The sequence below is a fragment of the Biomphalaria glabrata genome, chromosome 5, assembly GCF_947242115.1.
Source record: "Biomphalaria glabrata chromosome 5, xgBioGlab47.1, whole genome shotgun sequence".
NCBI lineage: Eukaryota > Metazoa > Mollusca > Gastropoda > Planorbidae > Biomphalaria > Biomphalaria glabrata.
In genome coordinates this window covers 35,838,111-35,856,145 of record NC_074715.1, presented here as the reverse complement: position 1 = coordinate 35,856,145, position 18,035 = coordinate 35,838,111, and the positions used below count along the sequence as shown (strand labels likewise).

Sequence of the window (18,035 nt, the reverse complement as noted above, 5' to 3'; positions counted from 1 at the left end):
GATAGACATATTATAGTTCTTACATTTGATTTCTGACACACAATCCCATAGATAGACATATTCTAGTTCTTACATTTGATTTCTGACACACAATCCCATAGAGAGACATATTCTAGTTCTTACATTTGATTCCTGACACACAATCCCATAGAGAGACATATTCTAGTTCTTACATTTGATTCCTGACACACAATCCCATAGAGAGTCATATTCTAGTTCTTACATTTGATTCCTGACACACAATCCCATAGAGAGACATATTCTAGTTCTTACATTTGATTCCTGACACACAATCCCATAGAGAGACATATTCTAGTTCTTACATTTGATTCCTGACACACAAGTACGTGCACTTATTTATTGACGTTCAAACACATACAATTTATTAGTTCAACACAAACTTCCTTCCTGCATACACTAAGGCGACTAAGTAGACTTATTACTTCGGTTAAGTTCAAGTTTAGCGTCTGGGCTCATCTTCATTATTTGAACATCAGAAAATTGAAACAAATAAATTAGAATTACACGATTCTATGTACAGTAAAGAAAAAATACGACATTTGAATTGTGCACAGGGCTATCAACAAGTATGCACACACAGATATGTACACATTTTCGTTAAGTTATGGAGGAAATATTAATTGAACTTCCATTTCTAGGTGAAAAAAGCGGAAACAATTATGTTCCTTTGAGTTCTGACATTTATTTTTGTCAAGGAACTAAAGCTGAACTGTTTCTATCGCAGCTGCAGGTCGTAACTGTTTCTATCGCAGCTGCAGGTCGTAACTCTTTCTATCGCAGCTGCAGGTCGTAACTCTTTCTATCGCAGCTGCTAGAGTAGAAGTGTTCCTGTCGCAACTGCTAGAGCTGAAGTGTTTCTGCAGTAACTACTGATGTCACTACAATGACCAATGTCTCTCCCTAAAAGTTTCCTTCAAATGAGAGAAACAGAAAATCTAACTAAAGGAATTTAAACTCGAGACATTAACTCATAAATTATTTTTTTTTTCTTAGTGATAATAATTTCGGTTTTGACAGTCTGTAAACAATGAAAGAAATCCTTTATATTTTAAGTCTTCATGACTGATATGCTCAAGAATTAATTCATAACTTAATGAAAAACTTTGGTAATTATCTCCGTTGTCTGTCAATATTTTCAGGTCATCCACCATATTTCCAATAAATGCAGTTTCTAAGCTTCATTACTCCGTTGTATTAGTAAGACGGTGATAATATCACATAGATATATGAGCCTAGTTAAGTTTAAAAACATTTGGTACCTCAGAGAGAACGATTCATTGATACATTTGGTACCTCAGAGAGAACGATTCATTGATACATTTGGTACCTCAGAGAGAACGATACATTGATATATTTGGTACCTCAGAGAGAACGATTCATTGATACATTTGGTACCTCAGAGAGAACGATTCATTGATACATTTGGTACCTCAGAGAGAACGATTCATTGATACATTTGGTACCTCAGAGAGAACGATACATTGATATATTTGGTACCTCAGAGAGAACGATTCATTGATACATTTGGTACCTCAGAGAGAACGATTCATTGGTACATTTGGTACCTCAGAGAGAACGATTCATTGATACATTTGGTACCTGAGAGAGACCGATTCATTGATACATTTGGTACCTCAGAGAGAACGATTCATTGATACATTTGGTACCTGAGAGAGAACGATTCATTGATACATTTGGTACCTCAGAGAGAACGATTCATTGATACATTTGGTACCTCAGAGAGAACGATTCATTGATACATTTGGTACCTCAGAGAGAACGATTCATTGATACATTTGGTACCTGAGAGAGAATGATTCATTGATTGTCATGTTGTTGTCTTTGGAATGATTATGCTCTTCCCAATAGCTCAAAGAAAAATCTTTTCAACAGTTTACAACAATTTTCTTTCGTATTATGCCTTAAAGCATTTTTTTTTTCATGACCTCAGGGATCTGGGCAGAGTTTGCTTAAGTACAGACAGAATTATTCACTCTTGCTTCAAGATGTTTCAGATTTGAAAAATGTACTTAGGTCGAGACAACCTGTCTCGTAAATACTCATAGTGCTACTTTTCTGAGTTGTTTTTTTTTTGAAAGTTTTGATGGCAAAAGGCAAAGTCTGCGAAGTTTGTCGTAGAATTCCTGAACACTTCTGTAGACATTTTGTTGTGGTCAATTATGAAGGTTAAGAAATATACTTATACAACTAGTGTACATAGTGAATGTGTATTCAGATGGTCTGAGACACGTATGGAGCCTAGACAATTAAATGTTCTAGTCCAATAACATTGAACTCAAATGTTCATGTATTGCGTTCAAACCCTTTGATACAAATACTTCTATTTCAGCAGTAAGTGAATCAATTTATTTGTCTTGTAGTTGATGTAAAACTTGGTCACTCCTGGCCCAGATCTTCCGACCGTACCGAACGCTGCCCACGGGAGAGTGGGTCATGTCCTCTTCATCCATTATCTGCACTTGTTCAGTCACAGGGCTCAGACGGACGGTTCCGGTTCTGATAATTGATGGGCAGTCCGAATTTAAATAGCAGCTGTTGTTGGCGCGGCCAGGTCTGTACAGCCTGCTCCCCGGCGCCCTGCTGAACACGCATATGGCCTCCCGGAAGCCTCGCCTAAAGTGGCTGGACATGAAGCCATACACCAGAGGGTTGAGGCTGGAGTTGAGGTACGAAAGAAGAAATAAAGCAATCCTCAGGGGCTTGAGGTGACCTTCGTTCAGGTTGTTGAGGAAACGAACAGAGACCAGCAGGTTGTTGATGAGGATAGGACCCCAGCAGACAGCGAAGAGGACAACGACTACTATAAGCATTCGTATAACCTGGGGAAAAAATAAAGAACATATGAACAAAAAAACAACAAGAAATACATGAAAATACTTTTAAAAAGACAATAACCTCCTTAATACAACTTAGAGAGCGATTGTTTCTTCTCTTAATAGCTAATGAGTATTTCATTTTAAAACAATGGAACATTTTTACCCGCCCCCCCCCCCCCCCCAAAGAAAAAATCTTGATTAAGCGAATGTATAGATTATAGATCTACTAGACTTTAGACTATTCCAATGATAAGTGTTTATATTAGACTTGGAAGGCGATGCGCAAAATGTTTTGGAACAATTATTCAACTCTTAAATGAATGCAGAAATAGCCGAAGACGTTAAGTCCGTTCGAGTGACTTCAATTCGAACATGAGTCTACCAGCCAGTCATTCATTGGAATTAAACACACACATACGCACAAACACACACACACACACACAAGTTTCACAAAAGTAGAGGAAGAACTTTTGTTTGACCCAGTCAAGAACTTGATTTGTTAAATCTCAAACATACATTCACATCACTCAAATTTCAGTTTACTTCTGTGTTTGTGACGAATTACTAACTGTTGCAAAATGACGTCAGTGCTTGATGAGTAATTTTTTTAAATTTCAGAATGTCTTGATGTCATGACCAGAAAGAGAGAAGGAGACATAGCGGTATTAAGAAGCAGAAATAGGTACGGAAAGAGCGGGTAAAACGAGACGCAGTGAAATAGAAAGACTGGAGAGAAACTTAAAGAGAGAGAAATAGAGCGTGATAAAGAGAACTAGAGCGTGATAAAGAGAACTAGGTAGAAAGAAAGTATTTAGTTTATTATGTACGTATATAAGGATAGACGTCTAAGTGAAGGCATAATTAATACTTCAACTAATATTCCCCTAGACTATTTTGACAACATTTAATGCTACCACTATTATCTTGATATAACAACCAACATCTTAAATCAAGAAGGAAATTCAAAAGAAAAAAATAAACAGAAAACTAAGGTCAAAATCTTGGGGGGAAAAAAGAGAGAGACAGAGAGAGAGAGAGAACATAAAAAAAAAATACCAAGGCATGAAAGCATTGTCTAGAAGACAAGGTCTGTTAGACCACCGCCCACGCTTACAAAGCTTGGAACAATAATTGTTATCATCTTGTCTACTAAAGAACTGAAGCATGTGGGAGTGGAATTATTTCATAAAACACACTCTCTGTCTGTGTTCACGTAACCCTTACAGTGCAGTGATACAAAGATATAATTGTATGTATAATACAGAAATGATAATATTTTTGTCACTTGCCTAATTACAGAATATATATACACAGCAATAAACTTTACGACTTTAAGGCTAAATGTGTTCTTGTGATTCTCTTGTTTAGTCTCAACTCGTGAGTCTCTCCACCAGGGGCGGACTGGCTATGTGGGCAAACGGGCAAATGCCCGGTGGGCCGGTACCAAATGGGCCGGTCTGGTCGCGACCAAAGAAAAAAAAATTCAATGCAGACAACTTTTAAAAAAAAAATGTGACATCAACAAGACACAAAGGCCCGAACATGTTTTCTTGTTGTTTTTTTTAAATTATTATTACAATTAATTTTGTTTGGCATTCAACAAGAATATAATTTTAAGAATTACACTATACACTGTACGTATTATCATTTGTAAAACTTTAGACCGTACTTTCTGCTATGCACGAGCGGCATGGCCTTCAACACTACTTTGATGTCTTCTAGACCGTGTTTGGCCTGATCATTTTGCTGGTCGGCATGGGCCTTTGATGGCACTCCTATTTTTGTTTTGCTCCTTCCCTCACCCGTTTTTTTATGGTTCCATGAAAGTTAACGAAAAAGAGGGATGGGAGAGGCTAAGTTAAAAAACCTTGATATTATGCGTCAAAAGGGGAGACAATCAGCGCGTTAACAAAACTTAATAGAAGTTAATTTCAACATATACACACAACCGCGAAATTGCAAACCACTCAACTTATGGGTATAAAGTTCTACTATCTGCGATTTGAAAAGAAAAAGTAAGTTTCTTGTTGTTTATTTGTAATAACATAGATCTAAAAATACTACACTTAAGGCTTACAAAAAAATATATTATTTAATTAAAACAAAAATCTAGAGTAGATCTAAATCAATTTTATACCATTGTGATTAACGGCAAACTCATGCTTAGTATGAAGTCATTGATGATGAAAATTATTACAATAATTACAATAATTTATATACTATTATATAGCGCTGTCACATCCGATATTTAATGAAAGGAGATTTAGAATCATTTATATTTTAAATAATATATTCATATACAAATCTCGTTTTTGAGAATGTACTAGGACGAAGCAAGAGCTTTTCACATTTAGAGGTACCTCTCTAACAGTTCTGCTTTCTCGTATCTTTTAAAGGAATATATATAGTTCGTCCACCCTAGTTCGATTATGACCACTTTGTCATCCAGGGGGCCGAGGGCCTTGCATTGGGGTTTTTTGTCTCCTCGTGTGGCTGGTGAGCCCGGAATGTTCGGCCGCACACTAGGCAGGTTATTCCAGCTGGAGCTAGTGTCATTGGCCTTGCTTTTCTTCTCTGACGTTTTTTCTTCTGCCAGCTTTGTTCTCTTTTCCTCAGCAACCTGTGCACCGGTTTTCACAGCGCGACGTCATGATGCTCTGTCATGTGCCTGTCTCCAAGATGGATGGGTCTATGCTGAACGCCTTCAAAGAAGCTTTGAGGGTGTCCCTGAAGCGTTTTCTTTGACCACCTTAAGAGCGCTTTCCTTCGCTTAGATGGCCATACAAGTCGTTTAGTGATGCGGTGGTCTTTCATTTTGCATATGTGTCCTGCCGATCGCAGCTGGGACTGCATCAGGATGTGTGGATGCTTTGCAGACCCGCTCATTGAAGGATTTCAGTATCTGGCATTTTGTCTTGCCATTTGACATTCAGTATTTTTCACAGACATGTCATGTGGAAGTGATTCAGTTTCTTTGCATGTTAATTGTACACTATCCATGTTTCTGAGGCATAGAGCAATGTAGAGGAGGATGACGGCTCGATAGACCCCTAGTTTTGTATTTGTGGTGATACCACTTTAAAGGAATGGGTTGTCAGGCAGGAAAACCAATGATTTAGCATATTTTAAGTCACAGATCAACATGCATGACTAGATTGACACGTGAAATGCGTAGGACCTAATTGTTTTATTTTTTTGAAGAAACGTCTGTAATCTATAAGTAGGCTAATACCAAAAAGTTTGAAACTCATTGAGGCTGCTATTGTAGTGTTTATAGTTTTCAGACTACATACATGTAGATTTATAAATAGAATACATTATGTAAGCCTACGAAAGCATACATCCAGTTTTCGATGCGTTGTCAAACTTTATATATTTTGAATAGAATTTTTACAACTATGATAAATCACATGGGCGTAGCCGAGAGGGGAGGAATTCAAACCATCACTGGCCTCAGATCTCATTGTCTGAAAGGGAAACTTTACTTATTGCCCCAGTGCAGCCAACTTAAGCAAACAAGAGTCACCAAATTTCATGAGCGTAGCCAAAAGTGGTTTTGTGGTCCCCCCCCCCCCTTTTCCAATATAAAACTTAAGCATTTTACCATTTTCTACCAGTCGCTGGACTCCAGTGAATAGAAGATTTATTTTTTTATTTTTTTAGCGGAAGAGTAGCAGGCTAATTGCACTGTAGATACCTCAGAATATGCATTTTTTAAAGCTTAAAATAACGGAAATAATGCTCTGATTCGGGGGCGCTTACGGCGCTCCCCCAGACTTCCTAGCTGTAACTGTCCCTTGTACTACCTTTCACTTACATATACACACACACACATATATATATATATATATATATATATATATATATATATATATATATATATATATATATATATATATATATATATATATATATATATATATATATATATATATATATATATATATATATATATATTGCGGAGGGGGTTTAACACCCCCCCCCACACCGAAAATATATGACATGCCATTTATGGGCCGGTTTATATGGTAATGCCCGGGCCGATTTTGATACCCAGTCCGCCCCTGCTCTCCACGTTTTAGTCAACTGTCTCTCTCTCACTCCCTCTCTTTTCTGTCTCTATATTTCTCCCTCTTAAAAACAGTATTTTTCTCTACTCTCTCTCTCTCTCTCTCTCTTTATGGTCTCGTGTAGAAAACAAGATGCATTGTTCTATTATTATGCGTCGATAAAATATCGTAAATTAAACTCCAAAGTTGTGTGCCCATGTTTCCTGAGCTTATGTTGTAGGTTGCGTTGCAAATGATCGGATGACTGGGACAAATAAATTGGTCAGAGATACAAGGCGCGTGAAGGCTGGTGGACTTGCCCTAGATAATGTTGTTGTTGTTTTTTTTGTTCCCAAGCAATTCCGAATTTTAAAAAGGAACTACAAGAATTGTCGACTATGTGTCACATTAAGATGTCAAAAACTAAAAGCTCTTACAAATCCGATTCACCGTGTCTCGTAACAGATATGACGGCTTCTTGTATATACCATTTCTTATACCTATATTGAGGCTTAATCATGTGAAGAATGAAACTGTTTTGTCTTATGTAATGTAGAAATAAAATGAGTATTTGTTAAATGATGTATAGAAAAATACAAGACTTAATTTAGTTTAACATTAAACATCGAAAAGTCTTGCATTAAATTTTTAAATGTTCAAAAGACACATAAACACAGTTTTCTTTATTCATATTCTTATCGATTCCAAACTAAAAGGTAATTACGTAAGTCACGGTACCATGTTCAGACTAGCTCTTTAATTTCTGAAAGTATAAACTGGATAGATACATAGAGCATTGAGGACATCCCCTGGAAACAAATGACTTCTAGTAGAGACGGCTGGGGAAAAACATTGTCAGGCCTCGAGTGAGCCAAAGTTGTCAGGCCTCGAGTGAGCCAAAGTTGTCAGGCCTGGAGTGAGCCAAAGTTGTCAGGCTTCAAGCGAGCCAAAGTTGTCAGGCCTCGAGTGAGCCAAAGTTGTCAGGCTTCAAGCGAGCCAAAGTTGTCAGGCGTCGAGTGAGCCAAAGTTGTCAGGCTTCAAGCGAGCCAAAGTTGTCAGGCCTCGAGTGAGCCAAAGTTGTCAGGCTTCAAGCGAGCCAAAGTTGTCAGGCCTCGAGTGAGCCAAAGTTGTCAGGCCTCGAGTGAGCCAAAGTTGTCAGGCCTCGAGTGAGCCAAAGTTGTCAGGCCTCGAGTTAGCCAAAGTTGTCAGGCTTCAAGCGAGCCAAAGTTGTCAGGCCTCGAGTGAGCCAAAGTTGTCAGGCCTCGAGTGAGCCAAAGTTGTCAGGCCTCGAGTGAGCCAAAGTTGTCAGGCTTCAAGTGAGCCAAAGTTGTCAGGCCTCGAGTGAGCCAAAGTTGTCAGGCTTCAAGTGAGCCAAAGTTGTCAGGCCTCGAGTGAGCCAAAGTTGTCAGGCCTGGAGTGAGCCAAAGTTGTCAGGCCTGGAGTGAGCCAAAGTTGTCAGGCCTCGAGTGAGCCAAAGTGAGTCTTCCATTGAAGCCGGCGAACAAAAATAGAACTTTTATCGACTTTAATCGACTTTCTGCTTTGTCTTCGTTGCTTGAAGAAAAATATGTAGATCCTATTTGAATCCACCTAGCTACATGAGATATTGAACTCTACCTTCAACGTTGAAGATCAGCCATGTGTATATTAATATATAAGAGAATGAAACAAAGAGAGGAGGGAGAGAGAGAGAGAGGGAAGAGAAACAGAAAAATGTATGCGTGTCAGTGAGCGTGATTGAAATAAGAAAACTAGTCAAACAAGAGCTTTGATGACTGGCGTGAACACAAGTTTAATATTCGGATGTCGTGACGTCATACGGAGACACCGTGTCCCAGGGAGATATTGTCAACATTAATCACTGGCAACAGAGTGTCATGATTAATGCATGAATATCATGTAGATATCAAATATAAGATCATGTAAGCTCTACTGAATCTCAAATTCACGTTGGCATAAATTGTTCTCTTGAGTAGCGGCTATTGTAAGAGTTACCTAAAGATTGAAGAACAAGACAACACATTGAATGGTAGAACTTTCGCGATAAATAAATAAGCAATTGTTAGAGAACAGTTAGTACGTAAGCAAGATGAAAACTAATCTTAGTCCTGTTAAAAAGTAATTTGTAGGTAAAGTAAAAAACAAAACCCTCTAATGTAGGCACGTTGACACTAGTCTGTAGACTGTAGGCAAGTAAATATCTACAGCTCTATTAATTTTGTTAGGGCAGTTCACCAGATCTATAGGAATGAGTCAATCTCAATAGATCCATACTGAAATGTTTTGTTTTTTTTTAACTTCCATTATGCTCATTTCTGAACAAATGAAATGAATTCTAGCCATGATGTCTACATTCTATTAACCAAACATTGTCAACACGTCATGCTTAAGTAGCAATGTAGCCTCTTTGTTTAGTTTAAACTGACTTCAATCGATTGAAATTAAGTTCCAAAAACATTTTTCATCCGTTTATTTCAATGTATTTGCACTATGTATGTAAAGTAGCTTAGATTTCAACGTATTTGTACTATGTATGTAATTGTAAAGTAATTTAAATATCAAACAATGTAGTACAAAGTAATTATATTGATCTTTTCAGACCACGCGATCTATAGGGCAGATGATGTAAAGGTCCACAGACAAAAAATTACTCATTTTGTTTACCCATGCCTATCTAAAGTCTTAGAGAAAGTTATAGCTTCCTTAATTCACAGTTATTACACTTGGATGAGTTGACTGACTTTGATTGTAAAGCAATTATTATTATGTGTCAAAAGATTATCTTTCTCGCCTTATTGTTATCTTCAATATTGTAGAGACATGTTTACACATAGAAACTTAGACAAAATTATAGCAACATGAAAGCATATACATTCGTGTGTGTGTGTGAGAGAGAGAGAGAGAGAAAGAGTCTAGCCAGATAGCATTTCAAAATGACCTTAGAGACTTGAAATCTGAGAGAACTATTGACGAACTTCCCCCCCCCCCAATCACGTGATCATATTGATGGCCAGATATTCAACATTCTTTTTTATCGTGTCTCCTTTTCCTCCCCCCTATCCTTTCAGGCATTAGTTATTCGTGATATTACGTTGCAGTGTTTACTTAGCTAAGGCAGGAGGAGGGGGGTTAGGTGCTACTCTTTGCAAACATATTCGTGATGTCATGAAAAAGGTGGCACCATGGGAAATAATAGTTTTGCGTTGAAGACTATAAACAAAATGTATGGTGGGACTTGAATGTGTTCACTCAACTCTAAACTGAGATCAGTCCTTGAGCAGGGGAATTACAAGATATGAAAAGATTGAGGAAAAGAAAAAAACAGCTTTTGTGTAGAATTATTGCGTGTCAATGGGTTAAATATTTGATCTATTTACAATACATACACTGAGACTCAAGAACACACACACACAATCACAAACTAGAACCGTCGGAAAAGCATTTTCTTTTTATAGAACTATCTTTTTAATCTTTTGCTTTCTAGTAGTATGTATTTTAAGTTTTAGAATTCAAACAACATAAGTATTTTTGGGTTCTTAATATTTTTGGGTTCTTAATATTTTTCAAGCATTATGCGATGTTTATAATACAATGTATATTCCAATTATAAATCCAATTAGTAATAATATAATATGAAAAACTACTTATTAATTGTTGTTCTAAACTATATCCAACTGATATGCATACTAAATAGATTTTTTCTCTTTAAAAAAAAGTAAGCATTTTTTGTGGAAATATAGTAATTAATATGACAGAACTTACTTAACTTAGCAATACAAATGTAAATATTTTTTTGGATAAAAGATCTAAAACCATTTGCATAAATGTGTTAGAATATGGTAAATGGTCGTCTCCTCTACTAACGAGCCTCCTGTGTTTGTTACTATTAATAGCGAATAGTTGTAAAAATGTTGTATTTTTATAATAAAAAAACAACTGCTTGCATAAGTGATTTAAAAAATTAGATTTTTCGCTTTCAAAAAAGAAAAAAGTAGCCGTTGCATCAGAACTTTGAATGGTCTAAAATATTATGATGTCAGATTTTCACTATTTTTTCTAGTTTACGAGATCTAAACGGGACGGACGGACGGACAGACATTTTACACAAAATTAATAGCGTCTTTTCCCCTTTCGGGGCCGCTAAAAATCACACAAACAAAAGCAGTGGTAAGTGTTTAGATCGTCTGTTGTGGATGTAACAAAATATGTAGGCCATAGATGGGTCTGCGTCACATTGATATTGCGGGGGGTCCAGGTTTATGATTTAAAAACGTCTTAAAATTCTTACTTTCATTTTCTCCTGATCCATCCTCTCCTTGTGTCTGTTCTGGAGCATGTTATCTTTGCAAGATCCTTGACCTTGCTGAGATTTACTTGCGCTGTACCGTGAGGAGTGGCTGTTACCATTGGCGTAAGATGGCGCACATCTGAAATAAATTATGTTTTTAGACTGTGGGTCTAATTATGAAAAGTAAAGACGAGATTCAACAGTGGTAACAGCAAAGAATTCATGATATTAATACTTTCTCAATACATGTCTCTGATGATACCTTGAAGGCTATTCATCGCGGTGTAAAGTGTTGCTTTGAAGTCAGGACAAAGTCTAGTCTTCTTAATTCAAATTTTTCTTAGCTTGCGATTCAAGTATTTTATCGTCTCTATTAGACCAGTGTTTCCCAAAGTGGGGTTCACGTACCCCCAGGGGTAAGGGAAAAGTTTAAAGGGAGTACGCGTTGCCCGTATATTGATTTTGTTTTTAAATACCCATCTAATTTATAAATTAGAATAAAATATCATAAGTTTAAAATCCTTTTTATTATTTAAAGTTTTTAACAAACTCAAATACGGAGCTATTTTTTCATAATAATAAAAGTTCTACAAATATCAGGTGGGATGTTACAACTACCGTCGACACGCCCACTTTTTCAATGTCAAAACTTTTTTGTCTCCATTTTTTTTTAAATATATTTGCTGTGTGTCTGTAGCATAAAAAAAAATAAACACACTAATTGAATACTTAATTGTGATAGAGTAACTATTATTTTGTGTCTAGGCTTACTCAAATATAATAAAATAAATTTTGGTGGTTATTAAAATAAATTCTTTTTTTTTTTCGAAGGGTACTTAGCGTTAGGAAAATTCTAGAAGGGTTACGCATAAGTCAAAAGTTTGGGAACCACTGTAGTAGACCAACGTTATGTAGATGCCCCCTTGTATTCAACTGATTAGAAAACTAGAATTGATCTTTAAAATGTTGGATAGCCTACTACTTGTAAGTCGAGCGGCTCTCGTTTTGATGCCCATGTTTGTTAGTTGTTGATTCTATAGTTACTCTAAAGTTACTTTTATAATAAAGATGGTGTACTACATGGTCAGACTGAGCGAAGTTTTTATGAGATCATTAAGAAATTAAGAGACTGTTAAAGATCATAACCAAAGAGAGACTTTAAGAGGTTGTCTTTCATGCCTTTGAACAGTTCCATAGGTCACTTTAATGTACAAGGGTTATGATTTAGATCTCCTGATGGGTGATTAGCAAAGAGCAAACTGTTTTTAACTCATTATCGTTACTACCGATATAGAAGGATCTAGAGGGAACTTTCACGTTGTCTTTGTCTTTTTGAAGCCTTTGTTGTTTGTGTGTGTGTGTGTGTGTGTGTGTCTTAATTATTTCCTGGTAATTATTTTGAATCTAAATATTGAGTAAAGTCAAAGCTATATGTCAAAACTCTATGTCAATGCTCTATATCGAAACTCTATGTCAAAACTCTATGTCAAATCTCTATTTCAAAGCGCTATGTCAGTCGTCAAAGCTCTATGTCAAAACTCTATGTCAATGCTCTATGTCAAAACTCTATGTCAAAACTCTATGTCAAAGCTCTATTTCAAAGCTCTATGTCAGTCGTCAAAGCTCTATGTCAAAACTCTATGTCAATGCTCTATGTCGAAACTCTATGTCAAAACTCTATGTCAAAGCTCTATTTCAAAGCTCTATGTCAGTCATCAAAGCTCTATGTCAAAACTCTATGTCAATGCTCTATGTCGAAACTCTATGTCAAAACTCTATGTCAAAGCTCTATTTCAAAGCTCTATGTCAGTCGTCACAGCTCTATGTCAAAACTCTATGTCAATGCTCTATGTCGAAACTCTATGTCAAAACTCTATGTCAAAGCTCTATTTCAAAGCTCTATGTCAGTCGTCAAAGCTCTATGTCAAAACTCTATGTCAATGCTCTATGTCGAAACTCTATGTCAAAACTCTATGTCAAAGGTCTATGTCAAAGCTCTTTGTTAAAGCTCTATGTCTCAAGTCCACACTTGTTGTTATTCTCAGCATATTTAATTCAAAGCAATGTGAGCACAGCACGAGGTCATCCAATTAAAAGAGATATGTCAACAGCTTAGGACTGTCGTCACGGTGGCCCCAGGTTCGAATCCTGCCCTTTTAGATCCACTACCAACTTGCAGGAAGTTTGTCCAAGGACTTAACCAACACAAATATCATTTAATTAAAAGCAATGTTGGACAGCTCTATGTCATTCAATTAGAACTAATTTATTGGATTTTCAATTCAACCGAAATAATGTTCTAGCGGGAAAAAAGTCTGCTAAATTGGATTAGACAAGATTTTAAACTCTTATGTAATCAACACTAACACAACCATTTAATTTGGACTCGATGTGGCTGTAAATGAAGCCAAACAGAAATTTATTATTAAGAAAGATTTGTTGAAAAAGTTGATGTTGTAACGTTTGATACAGGGAACATGAAATTATTTGATACAGGGAACATGAAATTATTTGATACAGGGAACATGAAATTATTTGATACAGGGAACATGAAATTATTTGATACAGAGAACATGAAATTATTTGATACAGGGAACATGAAATTATTTGATACAGGGAACATGAAATTATTTGATACAGGGAACATGAAATTATTTGATACAGGTAGCATGTGGCGCTAGATTTTACAAATATTTCATTTATCCTGAAAAAACATTAGGGTAAGGGAAGGGCCCAGATGTGACGGATAAAACATGTTTCATTTCTGACATGGATCTGTCAACTGACACAATAACAAGCATATTAACAAACAAAAGGTTGATTTTAGTTGAGGGAATGTTGGATGATAAAGACGTTTTAGCTGTTGTGAGATGGATGAAAGTAAATAGTTTACATTTAGAAATAATTTATTGATTTTACTAACTATTTCGTTAACTTGTTTCCTCAACTTTTAAATACTGATCCCAGTCCTAAGCCCATTTCATAGCACAGCCCTAAATTCATTCCTAAGCCAAGTCCAAAGCCAAGTACTAAGCCGATTCCTAAACTTACTGTACAAGTGTGGCTTGACGTCGAAACTTTGTTCCCCTGGACAGCTCGATGCATATGGTTGTGTATGAGACCACCATGACACCGACAGGAACCATAAACAATAGTACCAGCATGTAAGTCTCAAAGAGTATCCCGTAGATTGGCTTCTCCCATTCTTTCAGACACCAGTAGGCTTTGACCAGAGCACCAACAGGCTTATGAATCTGAGAACATGTGAAAAGTAGTGTACAAGTCAAATATAAGATAAGAAGGTCAAGCAGTGTTCTGGGCTGTCAAGCATGTCACACAGACTACATTTTATTTCATTGAGGGTTAGCGAAGTGGGGCATATTGGCCAGGAAGATCGTTGCGGGTTGACGATGCGGCCCAAACAGTTACCAAGACATAGAACGTAATGAAAACGAGTTCAACTTCGACTGACATAATGTGAAATAATGTTAAGTCTAACACGTTACATAACTCCTGCCAATAACCACAGATATAAATGATTAGTATGTGAACGACGAGAATTGTTGGGCACAATACAAAAATTAAGTTTTAAGTCGGACTTAGTTTGGCTGAGTTTTAGCATCTATACACTGAATTAACCGCATCAGTTTTAGCATCTATACACTGAATTAACCGCATCAGTTTTAGCATCAATACACTGAATTAACCGCATCAGTTTTAGCATCAATACACTGAATTAACCGCATCAGTTTTAGCATCAATACACTGAATTAACCGCATCAGTTTTAGCATCAATACACTGAATTAACCGCATCAGTTTTAGCATCAATACAATGAATTAACCGCATCAGTTTTAGCATCAATACACTGAATTAACCGCATCAGTTTTAGCATCAATACACTGAATTAACCGCATCAGTTTTAGCATCAATACACTGAATTAACCGCATCAGTTTTAGCATCAATACAATGAATTAACCGCATCAGTTTTAGCATCAATACAATGAATTAACCGCATCAGATGCAGTAAAATATGTAGGTCAAAACTGGGTCTACATAGTCCTGTGAAATTCTTCACTCATCCTTAATCTTTGAACTCAAAGACATTGACATGATTATTACAAGACAAGAGCTGTAAGCTTGACATTCAATGTTTGTGTAAATACTAAATTGAGAAAAAGGAGAAAGCGTGACATAGAGAGAGAGAGAGAGAGAGAGAGAGAGAAGGATATAGGAAGAAAAAGAGAGAGTTAAAGAAAACAAGAAAGAGGGGAGATTTAAATGAAATTTTAAAAAAGATCACTTATTCTCGTGTAGGACTAAATGTTGACTGTGACATCTCTTAACTCGGCCAGATAACCATTTCATAAGACACAAAGGAACACATTTACTAGACAGTTTTATCTCCCTTGTGAGATGACCTTTATTGTTTTCATAGAGACTAAGAAACGAAAGCAACAATTAGTTCTTGGACCTCATATACAAGGACTAGCTGCAGGTGGAATAGGCGACTCTCAACCTGTAGAACTCAGTAATCTTAGTGGATTAAGTTTCCCAATCAAATTACAAAAGTCTCTGACTGTTCTAGCTGACTAAGAATATGATTTTAAAACAAGAAAAACATTAAAAAAATACATTTTAAAAAGACAATATACAACTTAAATTATAATAAAATATAAAAAAAGATTAATCTTAAAAAATGTTTAGAGTAGTCCTTTCCAAAGTGATGTTTGTTCTAGATCTAAGTCTAGCTCTCAAGCCAAATTTGCCTTTTTTTTTAACTTTGAACAATTCTAATGGTTAAACTAGAGTTTTTCCCCATGTGGCCACTAGTAATTATTTTATCTGCGATATACACCAACTGTTAAATTTCTAGGAAAATTGTTAGAGCTATTTTTTAGATCAGCAGTAGCGTTCCTTGTTCCAAGAAGTTCTGACTTGAATAGAAGTATTCTGAAAGTGCTTAGATCAAACTGACTCTGACTCTTTGTAAATCTTGAGGATGACTTACAGTCTACAATTCTTTTAACTACAAAATGAAACACAAATCATACTTTAATGGTCGGAACTCTCCAAATCTTACTATAAACAGCACATTCATTTGGATGAGGGGGGGGGAGGGATGTTCTAGGAATCTGATGTTTCTTTAACATTGAGCTTTTTTTTTAAACATAAGTTTATTTAACGTTTTCTATACTGCACTTTTACTACAGTCTAAGACACGTATTATCTCCCTTTAAAAAATAAATGTTTTTTTTTTTTAAATAAAATTATCTTAATGCTCAGTCAAGGCCAAAAAAAAAAATCTAGTAGAAAGTACCCAGCCTAGAAAACACTGATTAAAGTTGGGCTCTCAATAGGAAAAAATAGCCAGAACGTGCTCAAGTTGATCCTTTTGTTTCTTCTTAGATCTATGAATGATGGGAAGTCGAAAGAATTGAAACGAAACGTGAATCACGTGATCAACCCAGCTGACCTGTTTGTTTGTTCATTGGAACAACGTAACAACAAATGTATTCTACAAACAACCGAGAGACAAACATTGAAGTCACTTTGATCAGGTATTCTTTTCTAATCTTTCTTCAAAGTAAAGTGTTCCTTAGCTCTTGTCTCGTGTACTGACTTTCTACGTCTACAAGAGGAAGACAGTTTTAGTACTAATTTACTTGGAGGACACAGATGAGAACTATGAATGTACGAAGACTATTTAGAAATAGATCCATGGTGAATCTTTGACCTTGGGTTCCGGGTAGAGGATGGACCTTAGCCCCCACGTATTTAGATCACTAGAGTGTTAGCTTCTATTGAGATTCGAAACTAAAGTTTGTATTGTCTTTCTTAACAAACTGATCCTGAGGTTTTACAATAGAATTGAATGACCAATGCAATTTCCATCTCTACTTGTCATTCAGTTGTTGGCTACATTTTTAACCCCCTTTTCCCCTTACTTGTCATACCTGATCCAAGTCTACTCACGATTCTGCTCCTTGATTTACAATTCTAAAACGTATAATTGTAAGCTATAAAAAAATGCAAGGCTATAGAGATCTCAAATGTACCAGAATACATATTTCTAGGTTTAGTGAACTATTGCAAGATACACAGTACTGGATCTAGATCTAATAACTGTTGTGTGCTAACATCTTTTCTGAAGTAAAATGTATATTGTTGGCACACAGATACAAGGACATTCGCACACACACACACACACACACATGGGCGACTCTAGTATGGCCAGGACTCTGTTTTACTCTTGTAGCTATTGAAGACACAAACACATGGGCGACTCTAGTATGGCCAGGACTCTGTTTTACTTTTGTAGCTATTGAAGACACACACACATGGGCGACTCTAGTATGGCCAGGACTCTGTTTTACTCTTGTAGCTATTGAAGACACAAACACATGGCGACTCTAGTATGGCCAGGACTCTGTTTTACTCTTGTAGCTATTGAAGACACAAACACATGGCGACTCTAGTATGGCCAGGACTCTGTTTTACTCTTGTAGCTATTGAAGACACACACACATGGGCGACTCTAGTATGGCCAGGACTCTGTTTTACTCTTGTAGCTATTGAAGACACACACACATGGGCAACTCTAGTATGGCCAGGATTCTGTTTTACTCTTGTAGCTATTGAAGACACAAACACATGGGCGACTCTAGTATGGCCAGGACTCTGTTTTACTCTTGTAGCTATTGAAGACAAACTATAAATAGCTTTTTGGTGTATCTGATGTAAATTTATACAAGGCATGTTGTAGGACATGATCTTCTGTACGTCATGTTGTAGGATATGATCTTCTGTACGTCATGTTGTATGACATGATCTTCTGTA

The 18,035-nt window shown here is 36.5% G+C and overlaps 1 protein-coding gene across 1 annotated transcript in view; it reads right to left on the bottom strand.

Annotated features, from left to right (window-relative positions):
• Positions 1-2,120: 2,120 nt before the first annotated feature.
• The window catches only part of LOC106065998 (pyroglutamylated RF-amide peptide receptor-like), a 98,312-nt gene continuing 82,397 nt past the window's right edge, over positions 2,121-18,035 (bottom strand). The window contains exons 5-7 of the mRNA XM_056030268.1: positions 14,247-14,449; positions 11,196-11,334; positions 2,121-2,861 (exon numbers count right to left, since the gene is read on the bottom strand). Of these exons, the coding sequence (XP_055886243.1) occupies positions 2,388-2,861; positions 11,196-11,334; positions 14,247-14,449 (816 nt within the window). The 3' untranslated portion in view covers positions 2,121-2,387. The remainder of the gene's footprint in view (positions 2,862-11,195; positions 11,335-14,246; positions 14,450-18,035) is intronic.